Source organism: Cervus elaphus, chromosome 15, assembly GCF_910594005.1.
Source record: "Cervus elaphus chromosome 15, mCerEla1.1, whole genome shotgun sequence".
Classification (NCBI taxonomy): domain Eukaryota; kingdom Metazoa; phylum Chordata; class Mammalia; order Artiodactyla; family Cervidae; genus Cervus; species Cervus elaphus.
Genome location: NC_057829.1, coordinates 27,151,532 through 27,177,598, shown reverse-complemented (window position 1 = coordinate 27,177,598; position 26,067 = coordinate 27,151,532). Strand labels below are relative to the sequence as shown.

At 51.8% G+C, this 26,067-nt stretch overlaps 1 protein-coding gene across 2 annotated transcripts in view; it reads right to left on the bottom strand.

Annotated features, from left to right (window-relative positions):
* SLC29A3 (solute carrier family 29 member 3) overlaps positions 1-26,067 on the bottom strand; it is a 45,848-nt gene that overhangs the window by 8,217 nt on the left and 11,564 nt on the right. Inside the window, exons 3-5 of one of the 2 annotated variants that reach the window (XM_043925762.1) lie at positions 11,411-11,493; positions 3,940-4,166; positions 535-585 (exon numbers count right to left, since the gene is read on the bottom strand). In XM_043925762.1, the coding sequence (XP_043781697.1) occupies positions 535-585; positions 3,940-4,166; positions 11,411-11,493 (361 nt within the window). The remainder of the gene's footprint in view (positions 1-534; positions 586-3,939; positions 4,167-11,410; positions 11,494-26,067) is intronic. The other variant, XM_043925763.1, reaches the window with a different exon arrangement.

Sequence of the window (26,067 nt, the reverse complement as noted above, 5' to 3'; positions counted from 1 at the left end):
TGTCAGAGAGCTCCTCTCCTGCCCTGGGCCCAACCACCCATGAATCACCCTGGGGAAAAAGCTCTGGCCTGTCCGAGCACAGGTTCCCTGATGCCTTGAGTGAGGCTGGCCAATTGGGAGGCCTTAAGGGTTGGAAAACCAGCCAGGAGCCCACAGAGCTCACCCTGTGCCCTACAGTAGCTGTGTACCATACATGTATGAACACACATGCATACTCACCCACATATACACTGTCACATACACACATATACTCACAAACACACCCTATCACAAGATATCTCAAACACACACTCACCCTATTACACACACACACATATACCCCCACACGATGCTATCACATACTCATATGTGTGCAACTGCCCCACCGCCTGGAATGCGCTGTGCTGCCAAGGGCTTTGGCAGGTGGCCCAGGTGACCACGTGGCACCACACTTTCTGTGCCACATCACAGAGGAGGCAGCACATCCTAGCCCAGGGGACCCACGGGTCCAGGAGTCAAACAGATGGACATCTGACACTTGACTCCACCACTTACTCGCTGTGACCTGGGGGCTCACACGGCTTCCTGGGACCAGAGTCTGCTCATCTGTAAAGTGAGAACAATGACACCCGCCTTGCATAGCTGCTTTAAGAGCTGAATGAGATGACGTTTAGAAAGGGCCCAGCACAAAGCAGGCTTTCTACAAATGCCAGTCCCCTTCTTTGCCACAATCACAGTCACTTCTGGGAGGCGGGGCATGCACCTTGTTTCTCTGTTGGGCCATCACAGCCGTGGGTGGCCACGAGTCAGAGCTTATACATGGTCACATGAGAGCAGTCATTACTCCTCTTGGCCTGTTTATTTGCCAGGAAGAAGGGGCTCATACTTATCCTACTCCTCCCTTGAGACTATAGTGGGATGGAATCAATGAATGGGAAAAAAACACTGAACACATGGACATGTCCAACAGGATTAACACAGTCAGGGCCTGTGAATACAGGATTGCCTGGCTGCGTGGATGGATTTGCTGGCCTTAGGGGATCAAGACACTGATTCTCAAGGAGGCAAGAAGGCCACTGACTGCAAAAGGCCAACTGGTCCAAGCCGGCACCAGCTGCGTTGTCGTTACTCGGCAGGTCTGACCAGATACCACCTTTCTGCCCACTGTTGCGTGGAGCCGTGGTGGGAAAGTGATGGTCAGCCCCTCATCCACCATGATGGCCATCCTCCCTGCCTCACCCACACCACAGCCCACCACCTCTGTGACTCTGCAGGGAAGACCCATGACCCTTTTCTCCCCAACCTTCTCTGTGATCTCTACTAGTCTGAGTAGGGCCAGAGGTTGGAACCTGAAGGAAGGGCAAAGAAATGAAAGTTAGCATAGTGATTAAGAGCACAGACTCTAAAAACATCTCAGTCCAATCTTGGCTCTACCACTTCTAGCTGTGTGACCTTCAGCAAATCACTTAACCTCTCTATGCCTCCATTTTCTCATCTGTAAAATGGGAATGTTAAAACTCACCTCTTAGGGCAGTTACAAAGATTGAAAAGATCTTTGCATGTAAAGCAGGACAGTGTCTGGTGCTGAGATATGCCATATAAATCCTCTCTGATCCCCAAATAGGTGTTTGGCTATTTCTGTCCTTCCTACATCAAAGCAGCAACAACAGGGTAAACCTTTTGCCAAGAGGGTGCCAACTTCTGAGAAGCTGTAATCCCCACCTAGGTGTTTTGTAAGAACCGGAGTTAAACTTGGTAAGACATTCCCCGGCTGCCCCGAGGAAGAGATTTTAACATCACTGCCTATTGATTTTCCTCTCTCTCTTCCCAACTTGTAAAGAATTTACAATATTATCATCAACAACAAACCAGGCCTCCGGGAGCTCATCCTTCTTGACTCCCCACTTTTATCTCATCAGTTATGGAAATACATGCAAATGAGGAGCTTAAAAAAACACCAGTACAAAACAAATGAATTGTTCCTCAGATGCCAACACACAGTGAATTCACAGATGGACTCCTCTGGACAGAAGACAAGGGGGCTGGAGAGTGGTGCTGGGGCCCCTGGGAGAGCCGGACACCCCAAATCCCGGGTGAAGGGTGTGCACTGGGGGCTGCACACAGTGAAGACAAGGCTCAGGGCACAGGGTAATGAACGCCCAAGTGCGAGCACCAGATTACTCCACTTTTTCAAAAATGGACTTCCTGCAAAATGCACAGGAGAGTCTCCTTCTCTGGAAGATCTGCAGGTGGGCAGATGAACCTGAAAGGCCTCTTGCCATCATATTGGTGTGTCTGGTCACTGGTTCCTGGAGAGATAGCCAGCAAGACTGTTGTATTGAAAAACATCCTCTAGCAGGATGGAGGGAGATGAGGGGACAAGAAACTGGGGTGAAAAAAAGAAAAAAAGAAACCGGGGTGACATAAGGGATTAAATCCGAAGTTCAGTGATCACTTCCCTCAGCCTAGGCAGGCCCTGCTTGAAGCACTACAGGGGGTGTATTGATTGTACTCAGGAAATTTAGCAATGGGTCCATTTTTATTTTATTTTAGGCCCGAGAACATCTCTGAGGATATAGCCAGAAGCCCAATCTTATATCAAAAATGGCAAACATATCTGAGCTCACGTTTGATCTCTGATCTGTTGACAGTAAGTGTCTCCAGTGCTATGTTGAAAAGGATTTAGAAGTTTAGGAGAAAAGATACAGATCAATCAGTGATGTCTGGCCCTGGTGTGGGAATGGGGTGGAGTCATACACTTGTCGAGGTATTTGTCATCACATACTACTCAGCATTATCAATTAATGGGCACAGACAGGATTCTTTGCAAAATTCTTCTCAAACGTTTACAGCACTCCTTCACACAAGACAGACGTGCAGGGACACTGCACAGAGCAGCTGAGCCCCTAGTCTTGCTTTAAGGGATGGTGGTCTCCTGGAAAAGCACTGATTCTGACCCAGCTCCTTTTTATCTTGTCAAGGCATTTTGGTGAGAGAACAGAACTACTAAGCTCTAGGCAACAGGCTCAGGTTAGCATCAACATTCAGTTAAAGGAGTTGGCCCAAATCACATCGGCACCCCCTAGAAAACGCCAAAGTTCAGGGAAACAGAGGAGTTTATTACTAGGCTCCTGGGAGGCTGAGTCTCATTCATCCTTGAATCCTTGGTGCACTGTAAGTTTTCTACAAAATTAGAGAGGAAGAAAAGACAAATAGAAGGGAGGAAAGGAAAGAAAAACAGGGAAAGGATAAGGGAAAGAAAAAGAAACAAAAAGGAAAGGGGGAAAGGAGGAAAGGAAAGAAAGGAACGCTGGTTCAGGAAACCCACTGGGCACGCAGACTATAATTTTCAAAAGTAGCAGCAACTATGTCTCCCCTCACAACTGTCCTTCTACAGTATAACTTTCACACTCATCCATTGAGGTGTGAGGGTCTGTGCTTTCTCCCCTTGAATCCAGGTAGGCTTATGGCTATAGTGGAAGTGCCCTTAAATGTCTTTATGGCTAAGTCATAAAAGGACATAGTGCTTCTGCCTGGGTCTCCTGGGATGCTTGCACTTGCAACCCAGATGCCACGCCTTGGGGAAGCTCAAGTGGCCATGGGTACGTCCATGTGGAGAGGAACCCTGGCCCCAGCCCCAACCCTACCTGAGCTTCCCCTAACAGCCAGCATCAACATGCCGGCCAGGTGAGTGTGCCACCTTGAGAGTGGATCCTCCAGCCCCAGGCAAGCTATCCTGGCCGAGGCCACATGGCTGCCCCCTGCCAAAGAAATGATTCTTACTGTTCTAAGTCATGGAGCTTGGGGGTGCTTTGTTCTGTAACAACAGATCATGGAAACACACCTAACATTCATTTCTTTTTCTGGAAGGGATACCACACGCTCACCTCTGGCTCCTTCAAATGATCCCCAGGTAGACCAACCTGGTCAGCTGTGGACCAGCTGGAACCTAGTTCTCACCTGATATCAGAGCCTGGGAATTCCTCATGGGGAAGGAGCCAGTCATGCCGAAGACGCTGCTATTGAAGATGGTGGAGGTGCCGCTGAGGATCACCATGCAGACGATGGTGATGGTGAAGAAGCTGTGGGTCCAGGAGGAGGTGTCCACCTTCACCAGCACAGTCATCACCATGAAGATGGCCAGCATGACCGTCAGCGAGGCTAGCACGCGGACACGGATCGGAACCCTGAGGCAAGGATACCGGAAGTGGTTAGAGACATCCCGCCCCCAGGCCTCCCAAGCTGGGTGGGGGTTAGTGACCATTCTTAAGGAAAGCAGGTGTGCTCAGTGGCTGAGACCATGCACTCTGCACTCAGGATGCCTGGGTCTGAATCCTGCCTTCCTGGCCCACAGGCTGTGTGGCCTTGGATAAGTGACTCTATCACACTGGATTCAGCCTCTGCATCCGTAAAACAGAAAGAAGATCAATCTACCTGTAGGCACAGTGAGGGTCTCCGGAAAGGAGTACATAGAGAAAGGAGGCAGTGTCAGCTTGGGGCACACGCTCTTGGTTGCTGCTTCTTTTCATCTTGGTATGATGCTCAAGGACAGGAGATGAGGGCTCGCGAGGCACGACCCCTACTCCTCCCACCCACTGGCTTTGTCTAGTATTTAAACACAGAACCACCATTCACTGGCTTCCTTCCCCCAAAACTTAGCAGCGGCAGAGGGAGGAGGGAGAAGGGAAGAGAATTATCACTGTCATCATCATCACGGCAGACACTGAGATAGTACTTCATTCGTGCCAGGTATTCTTCTAAGTGTTTTCTAAATGCTAATGTGTTGAATTCTTACACCAGTTTACAAAATAGGTATTCTTACCTATTCCACAGACACAGATAAGGAAACTAAGGTCAGAGAGGCTAAGCAACTTGCTCAAGGTCACTCAGCTTGAACCCAGGGGATCTGCTCCTGTCGGTGCTCTCAGAATGCCACTTTACTGCCTCCCTTGACATGAAGGAACTATGGGTGGTCCAGAACAGGTGATGAGGACAGAAGGAGGCTCCTGTGATGGTCTCAGCTATCATGGGAAGCAGCTGAGGCCAAGCAAGAGCCAGCTCCCACTAACTCTATTTCTGCATCTAAGCTGTACACTCCTCCCAGCCCCCAAACTGCCCAGACACCACCCTGCAGGGAGAAGCAGGGAAGCTGGGATCTCAGAGAAACTGCATTTTTATTCCAGGGAGAGAACATCATCTGAAGAGGCTGTTTAAATCATCAGATTACACTAAGCTTTAAACCAGATTGGATGTTTAGTTAATTTTCCCGCTAACCAGTTGGGAGGGGGCTGAGTGAAAACCCAGATTAGTTATACATAAATTTCTTTTGGATAAAAATAAGAAAGACACGAAAGGTAGGAAAGATCTGTACATATGTAAATAGGTGTGAAATGATGAGCATAAAAAGCAAGAAAGGATTTTTTCAAAGTGCTTTTGTGGCCCCAAAGCTAATCTGAGCTTCCTTCCGATCCTCCATCTTCAGCTGAAGGGAGACCAGGTGCTGCCTCCGCTGGGTCAGGGGCAGAAGGAAGCCTGAGGAAGTGAAGGGAGAGTTCAAGGTTGTGGTGTGAGGGGCTGGGATGAGACCCAGGTGTGCTGAGCCCCAGCCCCTGGCTCTCTGCTGAGACGCATCCACTCTGCTGTGTTCATTCCACACACAGGCCAACCACAGTGTGTCCAACCCTGGGCTGGATGCCCGGGACACAGGGCAGATGAGGGACGGGCACTTTGTTCCAGCATAAAGTGTTCCATCGGCAGGGCCATGGGGCTTCCTGGGCACTTCTGAGGGGCACAGGACCCACCCTGGGCTTCTCACAGGCTTTTTGGAAGCGATCCCTAAGCTTGAGTGTAAGGTATGTCTGGATGGGAGTGCACGTATCTTATGAGACAGAGTGTGGAACATTCAGGGAATTGAAGTGAACTCTGACTGCAGGTGACACTGGGAGCAGAGGACGCCGAACAGACACAGGGACCCTCCGTAGAGGGCCTTGTCCCATGGATAAGTGCCAAGACTTGATCTCAGGGTGGAGCAGAGAGTGGACGTGCAGGCTTTGTCTGCCAGCATCCCTCCCACCAGAAGCACTCCTTCCATGCCAAGTTGTCCTGCAGAGGTGGCCACTCATGGTGTCTACACCAACCCATCTACAAATGAGTGCACACAGGCCAGTCTGGGGTGATCAGTGTTCCATACTTCCAGCCACTGGATTGGGTTAGGTGTTAGCATGTGATCAAGGCAGGGCCAGTCAGTGAACCCTGGGATTCAAAGGTGGAGAGAAGCTGACTGTCTGCCAAGACTGTGTTGGGGGCTGCTGGTCACTATCTGGCCAGCTGCGTGGAGAGAGGCCCCATTTGAGATGAAGCCAAGCAGACACACACAGAGCCCAAGGTTGGTGGATGAGGACATCGGTACTCTCCTAGATCCAGCAATGGAGGCAGGCCTGACTTTAATTTTTCAGGGAAAGAGTGAGAAAATCCTTTTTGTGTTGTCTCTTCCGTTTGTCACCAAGAGTACCAACTGGGACGCTTTGTCACCAATGGACTGCAGCACGCCAGGCTTCCCTGTCCATCACCAACTCTCTGAGCTTGCTCAAACTCATGTCCATTGAGTTGGTAATGCCATCCAACCATCTCATCCTCTGTCGTCCCCTTCTCCTCCTGCCTTCAATATTTCCCAGCATCAGGGCCTTTTCCAGTGAATCAGTTCTTCGCATCAGGTGGCCAAAGTACTAGAGTTTTACCTTCAGCATCAGTCCTTCCAATGAATATTCAGGACTGATTCCTTTTAGAATGGACTGGTTTGATCTTGCTGACCTCGGGACTCTCAAGAGTCTTCTCCAAAACCACAGTTCAAAAGCATCAATTCTTTGGTGCTCAGCTTTCTTTATAGTCCAACTCTCACATCTATACATGACCAATGGAAAAACCATAGCTTTGACTAGACGGACCTTTGTTGGCAAAGTAATGTCTCTGCTTTTTAATATGCTGTCTAGGTTTTTAACACCTCCCAAGAGCTGCCTTCAACCATTGATGGGAAAGCGGGTGGATAAATCCCCCAGCCCCACTCCCTCCCACCTCGAGTGTGTGCTCCACACTGGCTGCCAACATTCTGGGGCAGGCCAAGCTCGGTCACCCACCGTGGGAGCTGGCTTGAAAGGCATCCTTTACCGGCTGCCACGCCTTCCTGGTCTCCCCCTTTCTCCTACCAAGGTCTCCCAAATGAACTACCTGAACTTGAATCCTTGTTCTAAGGTCTGCTTCTGAGAAACTCCTTAGACACATCTTCCTAGCATCTGCAGAGCCCTCGACCTGGGCTGGAGTTGGTGGGCAATCAGGTGAGCACCTGGACTCCAGGGGGCCCAGAACGTCCACTTTAAATGCACACTAGGTACCCTGAAGACTGGGAGTCAGGCCTTACTCCTGATGCTCGGGGTGATGCTACACATGCAGCCCCTGTCACACGATGTCCCCCACCTTATCCCAGCAGCGGGAACTTCCCTGCACACTCAAAGGTAAGAGCCACAGGGGCACAGAGCCTGAGTCCAGAGACGGGAGCCCTGCCAACTCTGCCACCAGTTCACAGTGTGACCCCAGGCAAACATTCAACCTCACAGGGCCTCAGTCTCCTCATCCTGAAAAAGAAGAGGTGGGACAAGATAACATTCGTGTCTCTTCCAGTTTTCTTCTAAATCTGAAAAAATTCAAGTGGAGGGAGAGACTGAAGACAAAAGCCCAAAAGTTTAGCAGTTCCTTGGGGCAAGAAGCAGGCACAGCAGAAGCAGGAAGCCCCATAGGGACAGGACCCTGCCTTGTTCTCACCGGTGGGGCTGGCACAGGGACTGGCAGGCACTTGTAAACACCTGCTGGACCCACAGATTGACCAGCAAGGAGCCTAGCAGTGCACGCTGGGCCTCAAGCTCCCTTTCAATCCCTGCTTCTTGACACCCTCAGTGTGGCAGGGAGACAGCTGGAAACATCAGCAGAGACCTCAGCCAGCCTTGGGAATGGCCTTGGCCTCTCACCACCTCCTCATAGGAGCAACACAGAAAAAGTCCACCCCAGGAACACTGCTGGCACCTCGGAAACTTTCTTGTGTCTTCACAACAAGGTAGATAATTGCTTGAACAGGACAGTGGCTTTGGAGACAGCTGGGGGACTTCTTACCCAGGTACCCCCAGGGCGGGGGTGGTGGTGCAGAGTGGGAGGTGAGGAGGTAAACACTAAGTGCATAACAAAAGCAACGCAGCTCCCAACTCTCCCAACTCTCCCAGGTGCATCCTGCCCCTCACCTGCACAGGTCTCCTCCTTCTAATTATCAGCTGCAGGACCCATTCTCAGCAGGAACATCCCTGCAGGGGCTCCAAGCCCTCAGGGATCTTGCCCAGGGCTGTTTTCAATGCCAGTAAAGCTTTATGAAATGTGCCCTGTGCAAGCCCACCCCACATCCACGAACAGGGGCATGCTGCCTTACTCTCTGCTCCTTCCACCTGGACGGTGGCCCAGGGGCTGGGGACACCATGGGGGTGTGAGGGAATGTCTAGACAAGTGCAGCTGGGGGTTGGTGGCTCTGCTCTGGGACAGGGGATGTCTGAGGTGAGAGCTCCAGTCCCAGGACTGTGTGGCAGGCCACACTGATGTGACATTCTTGGAGAGGATCACCAGCTGTACCCAGGCTGCCAGCACCACCCCCTCCCCTTGCTCATGAGGGCCTAGGACCCCAGGGGACTGATTTCTTCATAAGCCTCCAAAATGTAAATCCTCCTCATAAGTATTTATGATGCTACAGATTTTACATAATAAAACACTTGGCGATTATGGATGAGCCAGTTAGAGAAAGCCAGGGTTCTCCAGGAGGGAAGAAAAGGGGACATTTCAATCTCACACATTAAATAAAAAACAGCTTAGCTCCAAACCATCTTCCCACAGTCCAGAAACAGACAGAGGCTGGAGTGTTCCCCACAGTGCTCTCACCCACTCCTGCAGCCGGGAAAGGGCCAGGGTAGGCCCTGGGGTGGACGGGATCCTTCTGGAGGATGCCCTGTAATGCTGAGCTCCCAGAGCCAGCTCCCAGCCATCCTCAGGAGGGCAGCTACCTGGACCGCCCACAGTCCCCACTGCAGACAGATTCAGACCTTCTTCACCACTTCTTTCCGTCCAGCATCTCGAAGCCAGGGCAGAAATGGGCTCTCACTTACACGGTCTGAGATGTGTCTCTGGGTGCAGGGAGAGGGCGGGCAAAGCTAGAGAGCTAGGAGACAGGAGGCCCAGAGGTTCCAAGTCCAGATGTGGGGGAAGGGTCCCAGCTCCAGTCCTGCCTCTACCTCTTAATGGTTGCATGACCTTGGGCAGGTAACCTCTGTCAGCCTGCTTACCCAACAATAAAACAGGGGAGTAAGTCTGCTGCTCTAGGCCACTGCCAGGATTAAAGGAGAGAATGATGCCAAGGACTGAGTGCTCACACTGCTGACTGTGAGGATTAGAGATGATCTGCCCTGGGCCCTGAGGCTGAACCCGCCCCGCCACTGCTGACCCCAGGTCCTGGATGGCTGCTGCCTGCTGGGCCTCATGACCTCAGAGGGGGCAGTGCTGGGTAAGATGTCAGCTCAGGCTACCCCTTCCTGGCCCTGTGGGCCTGGGCACACATTTCCTGACTTCCACTTTGCACAGAGGATCATGAAAGGGGTCTGGAAAGTGGAGAGGGCAGTGAGAGGTCAAGGGACTACCCACCGCCATGGCTCGGTCACCTCTTCCTCATCCACGCCCTTCCTTTCCTCGTGCCTTCTCTTCTGAGTCACTGCCAGGAACCCAGCTCTCCCCTTAGGGTCCCCGCTCAGCCCTATTCCTAGCTCCATTCCCCACCTCCTCCTTGGGACGGTCCCTGGAGGCTATGCTCTCCCTGCCGGGATACTGATCATAGCCCTGTGTGCTGGGCAGGTGCAAGGAGGCAGGTGTGTGTGTGTGGGGGTGTAGCTGGCATTCAGCCCCTAGGTTGCCTGAGACCACCCTCCCTCTCACTTGTCCAGCCTGCACTTTGGTTTTAAGAGGCGTGCAAATTCATTGACATTCCTTCCATTGAAAGATGGAGTCTATGTCCCCTTGAAACTGAGTGAGCTTGGTGACTGCCTTGGCAGAAAGGACAGTATGTCACTGCAGAGAGCAGGGTACCAAAACCAAGAAGCTTCTGCCTTGCTCTCCAGGAGCAGCTGCTCTTCAGTTACAGTATGAAAAGCCCGACTACCTGAGGCCAACCTACAAGAGACCAAGGGGAGGGACAGAGAAAGAGCTGTCCTGCATGAGAGACGGCCAGTCAGAGCTGCCAGCTGAGCCTGTGGACTCCCAGGACCATGAGAGACACCGATTACTGTCAGTGTTTTTAGCCTCTCTGTTTGGGGATCATTTTTATGCAACAATAGATCACTGGAATAACCTCATAACATGTTTGGAAAGACTGGTCTGTTCAGGCTTAGCACACCTGAGGCACCTGTGCTGCCCTCTCTCCTCATGGACTCAGAACAGACATCACTAATCAGTCACAGCACACTCCCTGAGGCCAAACCTGCTTTAGAATCCTGTTAGAGCAGAGATCCAAGGAGTCACCACAAACTGAGCAGAGTTGGGTAAAACCTTCAGCCACCAGGGACCGAAGGTTTCAGTAGGCTGTGCCCGAGAGATGCCCAGGTTTCTGAAGCATAACATAGCCACCGTTATCAGACAATGATAGCTTAGGAGAAATGGGGGCAAAGTCACTCAGGCGGTTATCCCTGTAAACCTAGATGGAGAAGGGATGGCACCAGTCACACAGTGGGTTTGAAAGGTTGTCTCCTAAACCATTCTTCCACATTGCATCCCGCCCTTCACGAATGCAGTGTCAGAAGTCACCCAGTAATGCCCTTGTGAGTGCTTGACTCATGAGCTGCTGTTACCAGCTTGGCACTGAGCACAGGTGACCCTTTTCCATATAGTAAGAGCCGGGGTGGTGAGGTGACAGGCTAACTTCCAGCTCTGATTTTTTTGTTTCTTTTGGCCACTCCATGAGGCATGTAGGATCTCAGCTCCCCAGACCAGGGATGGAACCTGTGCCCCCTGCTGTGGAACTGTGGAGTCCCAACTACTGGACTGCCAGGGAAGCCCCCAGGCTCCTAACTTCCTGCTGCTCTCAGAAAGGCTGGGAAGGCCAGCCTCCACAAGCCTTGCTCTTGGGGCCCCACCCACCATCCACGGTGTCCCTGCCGCCCAGGCAGCTGACCCACTGCCCCAGCACTGGGCATTCTGCGGCAGGGCCCCAGGTAACCGGTCTGACTCTCAGTTTTTGTGGAGGAGTCTGAACGGCTTGCGTCCTACTTTGGTGGCCAGTTCAGGCAGCTGTGGACCAAGGGAGAGTGGATAAGCTGGAGGAGAAGGTCGGGGGCCTGGGAGAGGGAGGAAAGCGGCCTACCTGTTGACAAGCAGGAAGTTCAGTGCAAGGCACAGCACGGAAGGCACAGTGGAGGCGACGGCCAGGTAGCTCTCAAAGTAGTTCTGCAAGCAGAGAAGACAGGGGGTCGCTGAGGTCACTTGGGATGCAGGGGAGGGCCCTACCTGAGAGCAGGGTTGGGGATCCTCTTGGTGGTGCTTCTCCCCATAATCTTCAGACACCTATGAGTGATGGCTAAGTCCACCCTGAGACGCCATGGTCTCTTCCATCTCTAACCTAAGACCACTCACTCGGTCACTTGACACCAGCCTGAGCTGTGCTAGTGCTGGGGACATAAGGAAGGGTAGGACATCCCCGCCCTAATGTTCTGCAGTCCATGCTCCCACCCATCCCACCTGTTCTCACACCCCATGGATGAGGCGATGAAGACAGGACTCGACGTATGTTTACAAAAAAAAATAATAAACAATTCTGTCCTGTCAGTCATCTTTGCCCCTTGTCAAATTTTGCAGTTATCTAAGTGGGTTAGTTATGATTCATTCACGGTCTCATGTTCTTGCAAACAAGTGAGTACTCTTAGCAATACACAGGGCCCTGATCCCTGCAGAGAAACCCTGTTCTGACTGTGGATTTGCTTCTTCAACAGAGCTGTAACCCAAGATCAGAGTCATTTTGGGAAGTGGCTTCTAAACTGGCCAGGATGAGCAAAAGGGGCATTTTCCTGGAAGGAGCTCAACAGTAGTACAGACAAAGAGTGCATGAGACCACAGACAAGATGAAGAATTTCTGAGTATGATGTGCTGGAACTTACAACTGAAGAAGTTAAGTAGCAACTGTATGCATTTTTCAAAACTCAGTGGACTGTCCACTCATTAGGGTGGCTTTAACTGAGTATACCTTATCCTTCAATATACTCGTCAAACAAAAAACCAAAACATGGAATGGGATGATATATCTTGGCTTTGGTGCTTGTTAACATGGAATGGGATGATATATCTTGGCTTTGGTGCTTGTATGTCAAATTGTGAACACCAGATCAGTAATGACGATGGGCTCTATCAACTACAAATTGGCACTTGCCATCTACCTCTATAAGAATCAAATCATGTGCTGCTGCAGCTGCTGATTTTCAACACCCCCTGAAAAAAGTTCAGGGTGGAGAGCAAAAATGAGGAACTCTGCGCTCAAGGGACTGGCAGAACAGGTTTTATGAGCCCAATTCTTGTATCTCCTCATATGTAGAAAAGCACTAAAATCCTTCACAGTGATGACTGCTCCTCGTGACTAGCAGAAATCTACAAAAAATTATGTTGATTGCATGTACTCTCCCTTTTGGGCTTCCCTGGTGGCTCAGAGGTTAAAGCGTCTGCCTGCAATGCAGGAGACCTGGGTTCGATCCCTGGGTTGGGAAGATCCCCTGGAGAAGGAAATGGCAACCCACTCCAGTATTCTTGCCTGGAGAGTCCCATGGACAGAGGAGCCTGGTAGGCTACAGTCCACCGGGTCGCAAAGAGTCGGACATGACTGAGCGACTTCACTCACTCTCCCTTTACCAAAATCACATGTGTACTGACCTTCCCCCCTGCCTCTTTGGAACAGTTCCTCAGAGCTATCTGAGGTGCTGTCTCCTGAACTATAGTCCTCATTTTGCCCCCAAATAAAATTTAACTTGCAACTCTCACGCTGTGCATTTTTTAAGCTGACAGTTCTAAGCCATGAAAACAGCTTACATGAACGAAGCATACTGTGTGCAAGTACAAGGGCTTTATACAAGTGATACTCTTTACCCGAAAAAATTAAAAAGCTGTGAGTACTCTGGAAAGCTTACAACATTGAACTTAACTGGGGAAATATTTTGAGTACAAATGTGCCAAGTGCAAAGAACAATGTGTGCAAAAATCTTGCCAATGCACAAACAGCCCCAGTAATAGGGATCTCTACAGAATTTAAGACACACTTCTTCCCTGTTAAGAACAGGGTGTCCCATGGAGAGCGTAAGATTGAATGTGAGGTTTGTTTAATGTCTCAAAACACCATAGGAAGAGCTTTCAGAATTCTGTGGGTTTTTTTTGTTATTGCTGTCATTGTCAAATCTGTGGTAGGGGCGATGCGTTCCAAGGAAGTTTCAGGTAGCGGAGTGGGACGAGGGGCCTGAGTCCTGGAGAGAACAGGAATGAGTAAGGGTCTGGGGAAGAGATCCCAGAGGAGGTAGGACTTGTGTCAGATCTTAAAACGGAGGGGGAGCTCTTTCCTTTCTGGGAGATTCTGGTTGCAATGTGGAGACCAAGAAAGAAAGATGTCATAATGGGCCCCTTGTAGTCTGAAGCACAGACCGTTTCCATGGTCCCTTTTTAAGCCTGCAGAGTGCTTTGTGGTCTTTGAAATCTGCACCCTGAATATAAGGTGGTGGTGGCCTTGCAATTAAAATGATAATCACAGCTAGTGTGGTCCATCAACCATGAGCCTCAGAAATAACCTTCCTTCTTTGAGGAGCTACCTCATTGTTCCTGCCCTGATGGGCTCAGTAGAGCCTGGACTGGTTTGAGGCACTCAGTCAATTACGTCTTGACACAGTGGCTGGGTGTACGTGAGGCTAGTCAGGCGCTGGGCGGGCAGAAGCAATGGAAAAAGGCCCCAAGGAAAAGATGGCTGCAGGTTGGGACCAGGATGGCCCCAAATCTGAGCTCCAGATGACAGCTTTCTGTCAGCGGCTGTTCATTCTGTGACAAGTCTATGAATGGCCATCACGTGGGATGCAGAAGCTCTGTCTGTTTTTTCAAGCAGGCTCAGGTTCCCTGAACATTTTAGGAATGGGGATTTTCTAGGTTATTGTTCTGGCTTGTTGATATTTCAGCAAAAAAAGTTCCTTTTAGTGTTGGAAAGCTTTTAAAATACTGACAAGTGGATAAGACTAGGACTCCCTTTCTGTTGATTGAGCCCATTTCTTTGCCTTACAAACAGCATGTGGGCAGGGGTGGAGAGTAGGCAATGAGGCAGGGGAAGAATGGACTTGACCATGTGCCATCTTTCTACTGGATCAGATCGGGAAGCTGTGGTTGGTGATATAAGTGGACTCAGCACATCCCAAAGAGCTTTGTTTTTTTCTTTTTTTCCACACTTAATTCCTGATATAAACATGTGGTGGTTTTTACTTAATTATTTGTTGCTTTTGCCTCTGAATAGAGTTCTAATAAAATGAGGTGTGGTGGTCAGGTTCTTAGGATGTCCCCGATGATCTCAGCCTCCTGTGTTCATGCCCTTGAAACTTCCCCTCTTCTGAGTGTGGCTAGGACCTGCCTGGACTTGCTTCTAACCAAGAGGACATGCCAAAGGTGAAGGGTATACGTGAGTATGTGGATGGGATTATGTCACACGAGATGGTGGCACCCACCTTGCTGGACTCTTTTATTCCTCCTGTGATGGCTTGGAGGAAGCCGGTGGCCAGGCTGAGGAATCCCATGTGGCAAAGACTGCAGGTGACCCCTAGCTGCTGACAGTAGTTTCTGACCAACACCCAGCAAGAAACTGAAGCTCTCAATCCAGCGATTGCAAGGAACTGAGTTCTGCTAACAACCCAAGTAAGCTGGAACTGATCCTTCTCCAGTCGAGTCTCCAGTAAGACTGCAGCCCTGGCTAACCCCTTACTGCAGCCATGTGAGACCCTGAGGAGGACTGGGATAGGTTATGCCCAGACCCCTGGTCTACAGATACTGTGAGATAACAAACGTGTGCTGTTGTAAGGCACTAAGTTTGTAGTATTTTGTCCCATAGCAATAGATTCCTAATTAGTCAGAGTGTGAGACAGCCAAGTTCCTAGTAACTGGGGTTTTTCTGAATGCATGAGCCTTCCTAGAACAATTTAAATTCAGTTCCTGATGAAAGCAGAGACAGCTGACCATGATTTCATTCAACTTCTTGCCAGACATGAGGACCGATGTGCCCGCCCATGAAGGGAACAAAGGTGATGCTGGCTGACCACATTAGTCCCCAAGCCTTTCCTCTCCAAATCCTTTGCTGAAATTAGGATCATTTTTGCAAGCAGTATGAACTGATTTCAAGAAACTGGACTTGGCTTATGCGCCACCCCAGGTCTGCTCATCTTACCTCCCCCTCAGGCCATTTGCTTTTCTGTTTGGTCCCACATAGTCATGAAGCCAGGGCCACTGCTGCCACCAGCAGGGGAGCCAGCGGCCAGGGAGAGACCCCGGCACCTGTGCACTGCCCAGGCTGCCCCTGCAGAGGCTCTTGCTCCCTGGGTGGCCGTGGGAGGGGCCGGGGGACCCTCTCAGGAGGGTGGAGGAAGCCCCACCCACAAGGTAGCTTTCAACCAATGAGAGGCGGGGGACGGGAAGGAGACTAGAGACACACTGCTTGCCTTTCCTCCTCCGGCCTAACATCTGTTCTGAAATGTGGTGGCTCCACGTGGCTCCTCAGGAGACACCCCATGTGCCTGGGCAAGCAGCTGTGTTTCAGTCGCAAAGCTGTGGTCAGTGCAGTGATATCCACAGCCTGTATCTGCTCCCCTCCATCCCTGCCTCACTTCCCTTTTCCTCACTCTTACTTCCCTAGGACAGCACTCCCCAACAGAGTATGGCACAGAAGATGCTGCCTCAGGCTCCTTTCTAAGAAACAGCCAACAGCAAAGGCCCGATGTTCGATTCTCGACTCCACACACTGCAGACTCGCAGCTGGTGCTCCCTTCCTGGGTTCATCTCATTTGTTCCCAAGGCCTGTTGAGGTTACCTTCTTCCATTTTACTCAAGGAAATGTGAAGACAGCTGAAAACTGGTTCAAACACACTGCAGTCAGAATGGTAACAGCATTGCCCCCTCCAAAGCAATCTGAAGTCTCCATTCTATAGGGTGATTTTTGAGTAATGCAATGCTTGGAGATAATTCGTGTCATATAGTTCACCTCCACTTGGGACCGATTACTGAGAGCTCCCTCAAAAGGCTCTGTTGTTATTTGCCCCACCAGGCGCCTGGCAACAAGGCTGCAGCCTCCACCTCCAGAGATGAGCCCAAAGCCCCCAAGGACTCTGGCGACAGAGGAGTGGGGCAAGGAGAAGACCACCCCTCCAGGGCCATGGCACTGGGCCCCCTCCTATGGCAGCGGCGGCTGTGCGCTGCACAACCCCAGGGGGCCACAGTCGTGTGGGCGGTGATATGAACGGAGCTCCTCAGAGCTGTGCAATGTGGCAGCCCTATTTACCCAGCTCACAGAAAACCAGGGGGTCAGTTTGGGACTGATGTAATTGCTGGTGGGAGACCCAGAGGCTGGTAACCCCACAGCCCCAAGCCCGGCTGAGGAACCAGTTCCATCTGGATCAGCATCCCTTCATGTTCTACCCACTCCCTGGTTCACTGAAGATGCAGTAAGCCCCGGTGTACCCAACACTAGGCTGGTGGTTTGGCATATAAAATAGAAGAGATAGGGTGGCTGATGCCCTTAGGAAGCGCGTAGTTGGGTGCAATCCCACAGCTGTAGAACAATGGATCCAAGGGGTGGGGAGGGAAGGAGGGAGTTTAGGGGGACTTCCCATAGGAGGTCATCTTGGACTGCAGCCTGAAAGGCAGGGGGAAGTTTGCCAGACAGATATGGGAAGGCGGTGGGTGCTGGTAGAAAGAGAAATGGCGTTCCAAGAGGCAGAAGAGCAGGTGCAAAGACAGGAATGGACGCTTTTTCGCCACTTAGGGCCCTAACCCTGGCTCATTTGTCGGAACAGACTACCCTGAGGCTTCCCTCGGTATCCACAGGTCCACAGGAATCTACCGAGCTGAGGCAGGAAGGTATGAGTGGCCCATTCAATACACAGGGCAGAGAGGGAGGAGTGCAGCCAGGGCACCCGCCCCTCCCCCGGGGCTGCTAAGGAGAAATGGCAGCCCCATCATTCTGAATTCTCCAACCCAACGTGAGGTAAGCCCAGCTCTGAGGAACAAGGAAGAAAACTTCTGCTTCTTGAAGGTCTAATCTAATCCCCCTGCCCTCCAGTATCTTCCCTGCACTGTGCAATTATCTTGGGCTTGGCCTCTGGCCAAGGTAACATCAAAGGTCCTCTTTGGCACCTGCCAGGTAACCCAATGGGTTTCCCTCATGGCTCAGTTGGCAAAGAATTCACCTGTAATGAAGGAGACCCCTGGTTTGATTCCTGGGTCGGGAAGATCCACTGGAGAAGGGAAAGGCTACCCACTCCAGTATTCTGGCCTGGAGAATTCCATGGACCCCATATAGTCCATGGGGTCACAAAGAGATGGACACGACTGAGCGACTTTAACTTTCACTTTCAGGTATCCCAATGGACACGGAGGCCCTGCAGAGAACCAGGTTATTGACATTTGAACAAAACTGCTTTCACGTGACCTGCACAGACCCCAGTCCATTTGCTCTTAATTCAGCCTCTAAGAGCAAGTCAGAGCTGGGATTGCTCCCATTTTACAGATAAGAAGCCTGAGGCTAACAGAGGCAGATGAATTGCACAGAGGTGCACACTTGGGGAGTGGGGTAGCAGGATGTAGGGCAGGGGTGGGATGGGAGTTCATTATCATCACTCCTCAAATCTAAGAGCCATGTAGCTGGAGCTGCCTGCCTCACAGCTGCACCAACCCAAAGACCATCGCTGGGATTACAGCATGTCACTGGCTGCCCCAGAGGCTGAGACTGGCAGTGCACGTGGCTTCCCAGCAGTGAGCAGGGCCCAGCCCGCGGATCAAAGATTTCATCAGGGTGACATCTTCCCTCTGCCCCAGCCAGCAAATGACGGGCTTGATTTCTCCCATCTGCCTGCTAACTATCTCTTTTCCTTAAACCCCACCATCCATTCTCTTGGGCATTTCCTCAGGTCTGTGGATCTGAATAGCATCAAAAAGGAAAAAAAAAAAAAGATTAAGAGAAAAGCCTTCACTTCTGTCAGCCACCAAAATGGATGGACACGGTCCGCTGATAAGAACAGACCATGTGAAGGAGGACATTATAGTTGGGAAGCACCGGGAAGGCTTCCAGCTTCTCTCCTGACCATGCAAACCCCAGCAGAATGCCCCAGGACAGGTGGGGGTGGGGATCAAAAGCCAGACTGTGGACAGAGCCACCAGGGGTGCATCAGGGGGTCAGTGGCCCCCCGGTGCAGGGCGGTGTGGAGACGCCCTGTGGTCAGGGTGCGGGGCATCGATCCACTTGTGATGGAGATGAGGAAACCCGTTTTCATCTGTGACGCTCTGGCCCAGCTTGTGAACACCAGGAACGGGGAGAGATGCTCTAAAAACACAATCTAAAACCCCATCCGAGCCAGCTGGCCAGATGTGAGGCCCATTTTACGATGGGAACATTTCCTCTCCTCCGCCACGCTGAGAGGCTCCGTGCTAAGCATCTCTTCTGGAAGAATTTAATTCTGAGCTCGGAGTCCAGGTAAAGAGGTTTCTTCGGGCAGGGAGGCCCCAAAATGAGCCCGTTTATCTCTGGCAGGCTCCGGGTAAGCCTCCTCTCCCCCGAAAGCCATTAGGACACTTTGAAATAAGTGCGGCAAATTAGTCACGAGCTGCGGCCGACTAGTTTGGGCTGGCCACCCAGTGGCTTCCGAGAGGCAGCTTTGCGTGGCCCCCGCCTCAACAGCACGGCAGAGGCAGCTGAGCTCCTGCGGGGCGAGAAAAAGCGATTCAAGCCTGGGGGTGGCAGCTTGAGGCAGCAAAGCATTACCTGGATCACAGGGGCATGAAATTAGCAGCAGTGAGCAGGCTGGAGCCAAGAATAGCTTGCCGTTGCAAACTTGCTGCCTTTGGACAGCTCTGTGTCCAGGATGTTGCTGGGAAGGCACCCCCACCCCGGCATTGGGTGCGGTTCCTCGACAGGCCAAGAATGGAGCAGAGGGCCGGTATCCCCACGAAGATTCAGGTGGCATTCTGTCTGTGGGTTCTAAGGCCCCTGTTTGGGGCACTGGCCTTGGAAAACTAAGGGGTTTGTGGCCCGAGGCCTGGATGAACAGGGAGGGCTGGCTGGCCAGGGAGGGAGGGGCAGTGCCTGTTTCTACGGTCAGACGGGTGAGGGAAACAGAAGCCCAAATCCACGGGTGTGATGGGGTACCAGGGGCCCAAGGGCACAACCAAGCTGGGGTCAAGACAGGTGAGGTCCAGAAAGATGACCCAGCCACTCAGGAAAGAAGTCCCCATGAGACCTCTGCACGCTATTCTCACATCAGGCCTGATGCTCGGCCTGAGCCTCAAGGCTGGCAGTCTCCAGGCCCAGACTCCCTGGGGTTACTATCACTCTTGCTCTTTCACAGCTTAGAAGCCCTTCCCAGACTGCAACCTTTTTTCACAGCTCCTTTGGAATTCCTGCCAGTGGATAAGCAAAGTTCCTGACGTTTTCTGGAAGGAGCCTCTCCGCCCTTCCTCCCCTCTTTGTAAAGCTCTCTGGGGCAAGAAGGCACCCCTCCTCCCCCAGAGCTGGCTTCTGGGAGACTCCTCACAAAGCCTCACCAGCCTCGTCTGCATTTTCTCTCTCCGGCACTGCTGCTCCCTCCTCCTCTTCTGCCTAACAGGCCCACTCAGGTCTCCTTTGGGCTAAGAAAAAAAAAACACCTCTTTGACTTCACTGTCCCCAGCTACCAGGCCCCTCCTTCCTTTCACTCCAAGCTCCCTAAAAAAGCGGCCTCTGCCCTCACTCTGAACTCCTTATCACTCCTGGATGGCTCTACAGAAAGACTCCTTCAAAGGGTCCCCTTTGCAGTCCACCCACATCCAAGGCCTGCTGTCAGTCCTCGGGCTCCTGACACACATGCCACCCCTATAATGGGCTGAAAAGTGTCCCCCCAAAATTCACAGTAATCCAGAACCTCAGGGTTGGGTTTCCTTTGTGGCTCAGCTGGTAAAGAATTTGCCTACAATGCGGGAGACCTGGGTTCAATCCCTGGGTTGGGAAGGTCCCCTGGAGAAGGAAAAGGCTACCCACTCCAGTATTCTGGCCTGGAGTATTCCATGGACTGTATAGTCCACGGGGTCACTAAGACTGAGAGACTTTCACTTTCACAGAACCTCAGAGGTGACCTGATTTAGAAATAGGGTCTTATAGAAATATAATCATTTAAGATGAGGTTACACTGGATAAGAGTCAGCCCTAACTCTAAGGCTGAGTGTCCTTACAAGAGGGAGAGGGTACCTGGACAGACACACAGGGAGGGCGTCCAGGGAACGCAGCGGCCGAGACCAGGGTAGTGCTGCCATAGGCCGAGGAAGTCAAGGCTGACCGGGAGCCCTGAAACCTGGAAGAGGCAAGATTCTTCCCAGAGTCTCTGTCGTGGGGGGGGGGTGGGGGGGGCAGGGAGAGGGGCAGCATGTCCTGCTGACCCCTTGATTTTGACTTCTAGCCTCTAGAACCCTGAGAATGAACTTTCTGCTATTCCATGCCGCCTGAGTTGTGAGGCAGCCACAGGAACCCCCCAACCTGGACTCATGGGCCACCTCCCCGCCCCCCTTGGCAGCACAGCGTCCTGCTCTCTCTGCCGCTGGAGAGGCCTTGTTAGTTTCCTCCCTCCTGCCCTACAGCCCTGCTGGGAGTTCATCTCCCCAGCCTCGACAGCCCCACACCTGCATCACTTTCTGCCTCCAGAACACTTACCACTGCCAGCCGGCCATCCTACCTGAGCCCAAGCTCCACCCTCCCCAGCCAAAGGCCTTCAAGGCGAGCCCCTCTCCCCAGGCCCATGGTTCCTTCCTCCTTTTCTGTGTCTTCCCGCCAAAGTTCGCTTGGTTTCCCTTTCACTCTCACCCCAGCTCCATCATTTGCTGGTCCCCATATCCCCAAAAGCTGACTGTGGCTCATGTTCGCTCCACCAGATCCCAGCTCCACCCATGCCTTTGCTCAGCTCCTTCTTCTGCCCACACCTCCTCACCCCCAATCCAAGCCCATCTGTCCTATGTGTGTCTGCCTTGCAGGGTCCAGCAGCTATGGACTCCTCTCCACGCAGCCTGGCCTCCTGGCCCCTCCTTGGACCTCCTCATGCACTGTCTCCTCCCTTTTGACCCTTTTTAAGCTGCAGCTTGGTTATATGATGGCACATGGGGGTGAAGAAGGATAATGGGTGGTCTCATGTAGCAGGTTGAAGAGGGGTGTTTATTTCAGATGGTACTAGGGAGCTATGGAAGGCCTCTGAACAGCAAAACCACATGGTCAGTGCTAGGTCTAGTGGGTCACCTGGCAGGAGGTTTGGAGTGAATGGAGGGGCAGAAGCTGGTGACAGGGGCTATGCATGTATCCACTCATTCATTCACTCAAGAAATGTTAAAGGCAGTCAGTCTTTCAGAGCCCACTCATTTATGCAACAGGTAATGGCCAAGCACCTTCTATTTGCCCAGCATGTACTAGAGGCTAGGGTACTCAAGTGAGGGAGGAAAAAAAAATGAGTAAACAAGCTTTTTAAAAGACAGCAAATTGTAACAAATGCAATGAAAAGGAAAACCAAGTAAGGGGACCAACAGGGCCTAATGGGGGGACTTACATTGGCGAGGGTAGTGGGATGGTAACATGTGAACAGAGACCCAAGGATAAGCTCGTGAAAGGTGAGGGGATGGATGAGGTTGGTGTGTTCAAACAAATGAAAAACCAGGGTGACTCTGGAATGCAGGAGTGAGGGAGAGAAGGGGGGACAAAGCTGGCTGAGGCCAGAGTTTGGATGTGCGGTTCTAAACCCTTGAGAAATTTGGTACCAGCACCCACTCACCAAGCCCCCACCATGCAGAGGTATCTCAAGTGTTCTTCATGTATTTATTCCCTTGACACTGCAGACAAGGACACTGAGGCTCAGAGAGGTCAGGTGCTTGTCCAAAGTCACACGGCTCAGACTCCCCTTACCTGGCCTCTCTATTTTGTCTTAAAGAAATGACTTCTGCAGCCTCCATGGAGAATTGATGGCAGGGGATGCCCTGGGAGCCAGTGAGGCTGAGGCCGTGGAGGGAAGAACTGGAGGCATTAAGACGTTTCAGAGGTAGACTTGACAGGACTTGCTGAAAGGCTGACTGTGGGGGTAGAAGGACAGAGGAAGACAGAGGGTAACCCCTCAGCTTCAGGCTTGAGCAACTCGACTGGGCAGGGAAGGAGTCTGCTCCAGTGCATTCTGTGCGTACGAGGAAAACTGACCCCATGGTGAGAGTCCAGCCCCCTGAATGTGGGACCACGGCATCAAATCCTGCTAGGGTCTTCCTCCCGTGCCCTCTCCCCAGCACCGACAGGCCCTCTACAAATGCGTATCCATCAACTCCTCGCTCCTCTGCTCCTCTTTCTGAGCCAGGAGTGATTCAGAGGGGATTTAGTTCAAGTTCCTGCTTTCATGGAACTGATGTTCTGGTCAAGGAGACAGTTGGCAAACGCATAAGCAAATAAACAGACAATATGTCAGGCAGTGGTAAAGTGTTATAAAGAGAAATCAAGTCAGGTAGGCACCTCTATAACAGATCTCAGAACACTTGTAGGGGGAGAACCACAGGGAGTGGCTAGTCCTGGGGTTGGCAAGAGATTGGCCTGGGATCAAATCTGTCCAGCTTCCTTTTTTGGGGAAATGCTGAAAAAGTCATGCTTGTTTGTTTATGGATTATCCACAGTGACTTTCACTCTACAAGGGCAGAGCCAAGTAGCTGCCATAGAGAACCCGTGGTCCAAAAAGCCTAAAACATTTACCATCTAGCCCTTTGCAAAAAAAGTTTGCCAGCCTCAATCTAGTTTCTTAAGGAAACAGAGCCCTAAGTCACCCAGAAAATTCGACAAAGAGTCAGAAACAACCCAGCCCTCCTGAACCCCAGGTCCTTCCACCAGGCAGGGTGAGCAGGGTAAATGGCAACATCACTTCTGCCAACCTTCCACTCTGCTCCCTGCCCGCCTTCACCTTGACCTGGTCCCTGACCAGGGGCAAGCAGGCCTTGAATCTTCATCCTTTATGTGCTACCTACGCACCCTCACTCCAAAATTCCTGCCTGGAAGATCCCATGGACAGCGGAGCCTGGTGGGCTACAGTTCATGGGGTGGCAAGAGTTGGACACGACTTAGTGACTAGACCACCACCACCATACACCCTCAGGCTAGAACCTTAGTCGGCAGGGAAACGGCTCAGAAACAGACAGAACAAAAGGTCAGAGAAACTGGAAGCCTATAAGTCCATGCACAACCTCCACGGGGTGAGAGTTGATTCGGGGCTTGGCCCCTGATGTTGCTTGGCCAGCTGGTCCTTCCTCTTCTGCTGGCTGACCATATGGCCAGGGCGAGGAGGAAGAGGCCTTCCAAGGAAACTCCCCACCTACCCTCAGTTTCTGCAACCCCCAGAGGACTGACACGCATCGGCTCCCAGGGCTGACCGCTGAGGGCAGGGGCCGGCCTTGTGGCACGTGTGTAAAGTGGAGGTGGTCTGGCGGTGCTCTAGAGACTCTCTCTGTAGAAGGTAACCCAGGAGAACCACCAGGAGGAGGGAGTCCTCAGCAGACTAGGCTGCAATTCCTCACCCAACATGACCTCTCCTCTACAGGGAGGCTGTTTCTCTTTTTGAGGTCCATGTGGGCAGAAACCATAGGCTGCTATACACCTCAGATGTGTGTAAGCACATGTGCACACACAGACAGGACTCCCAAGAGGACCGCCCCCCAGGTCCTTGCCACCACCACATGCCCCTCCCAGATGATGGCCCTGCAACAAAGGCGCCCACAAAGACTACAGTCTGTTTATGCTCTCTGGATCCTCGGGATCAATCACATTAAGGAGACTCAAAGCCCTCGAATTTGTCGAGGAAATCGCCTCTAGATTCCAAGGACAAGAGAGGGAAGGAATAAAACTGAAGGCAGAGGGGGGAGCGATCAATAGCTCGGGAGGGCCAGGGTGCAGGGTGCCGGAGTGGAAAGGGGCCCTGAGCACACAGGAAGAAAATAAAAAGAGAAGTCGAGGCCATTGAAGGCATGACTGACAGCGTCTCAGGTTGGGCTTTTTCTCTCCCTCTGCAGGACACAGCAAGAGCTAAAAACAGAAGAAAAAGCCATCACAGTATATTTATTGGGAATGGCATGCTGGCTGGGTCTGCAGTTAGAATCAGAGGGTGGACAAGGGAATAAAAAAAAAATGACTCACTTTGGTTCTAATTTTAAAAAATGGTTTAGAGCAGCCATCCACGTTTGCCCAGGCTGCTGGGCAGTGCAGGGGGAGGGCCCTGCCCTCTGCCTGGCAACCACTCGCCCATGCCCTGTGCAGGAAGCCTGGAGCCCCCTGCCATTCTGCCTGACCCCCAGACTGCCCCCACTGTCTCCTTTTCTGGGATGACAGGGCTCAGGCAAAATCCTTCCTTAATATGCTTTCAAAGGGTGAAGAAGGGTGCTTCACTCACTTGGCATCATTCTTCAGCATCCTGCTATTAAAAAATAGACTCCCAAATGGAATTGGGGCATCTTTTCCATTCAAAGAGATGTGAGTTGCACTAGGAGTGGACTGCAGGAGAGCCATGATCCGTCTACATCCAGAAAGGTGCAAGCTTCTCAAGGAACAGCATGTGGCACAGAGACCTGGATACCCACTCCCCTACCAACTGGCTATGTCAGGAGCACCTGGCAACAGTGCCCTGGCCCGCCCGGGAGAGGCAGCCCACAGGGCGGAGCCTGAGAATCTGAGTGTCTGCGGAAATGCCCCAGGAAACCTAAGGCAGCCTCAGGTACCCCTGGGTTACAGTCCCTACCCTTGTCTTCACAGCCATGTGGCATCAGCACATCATTTACCGCTTCACCTTCCTTCCCTCTGGGCAAAATGCATCCTTGTGGCTGACTGTGAGGTCACAGGCAAAGAGGTGAAGGGCTTTTCAAATACCAGGTTGCAACCCACTAATGGATATGAAATCCACTTAATAGGTCAGGACCAAAATTTTATTTCGTTTTCTCTTCGGCTGCCTTCTCTCCTGTTCCTGAGGGTGAACCATCTGCGGGCTTTTCTGGGACCCCTCTGCTGCGCTCTGAGCCCAGGCCCTGTCTGCTTGCGGCCTCACCCCGCTCTGCTGCATCATCTTCCTCAGCCCCCATGGTCCCCTCTCCACTGGCCCACTCACGCAAGCATACAAACTGCCTGCCATTTCCCCTGTATTAAAAACAAAACAAACCCAGAGAGATCCATGCCCTCTTGACCACACGTCCCCCTGTAACTCCCACTCCAAAGCTCCAGAAGGAGACAGTTTCAGAGTAGAACACCTAGAGGTGTTTCCCAGGTGTGCAGTCTCCCCGGTTCCTCCCCCATCCTCTCCCTCACAGTCTCGGGTCCAGCTTCTGCCCATCCCCCACGATGCTGCTCCCCAAGGCCATCATGGGCTCGTACCAAAGGGTAAATCCCAAAGCAAACTCGCCACCTTCAGGCTGGGGGGCTTATAAGCCATTTATAAGATCAGCGCTGATGATCACTTGCTCCTCTTTGAAAACTACAATCAGAGATCTTTTTTTAAAATTGTAGATGCTGCTTCATGAAACGCTGTTTCCATTACAGACATCTAGGTTCTGCCAGGTGAAATGTGCACTGGGGTCAAAAGTAGTCTGAAAACATCTGGAAATGAGGCAGGAGGTAGATGGACCCTCCTCCTCCCCGCAGGGTAAAGTGTTAGGGGATTCATTCCCTGAGGACTGGAACTCCAAGACAGGGCAGGACAATTAAGGGAAGAGGCTGGGCCCTACCCAAACCACATA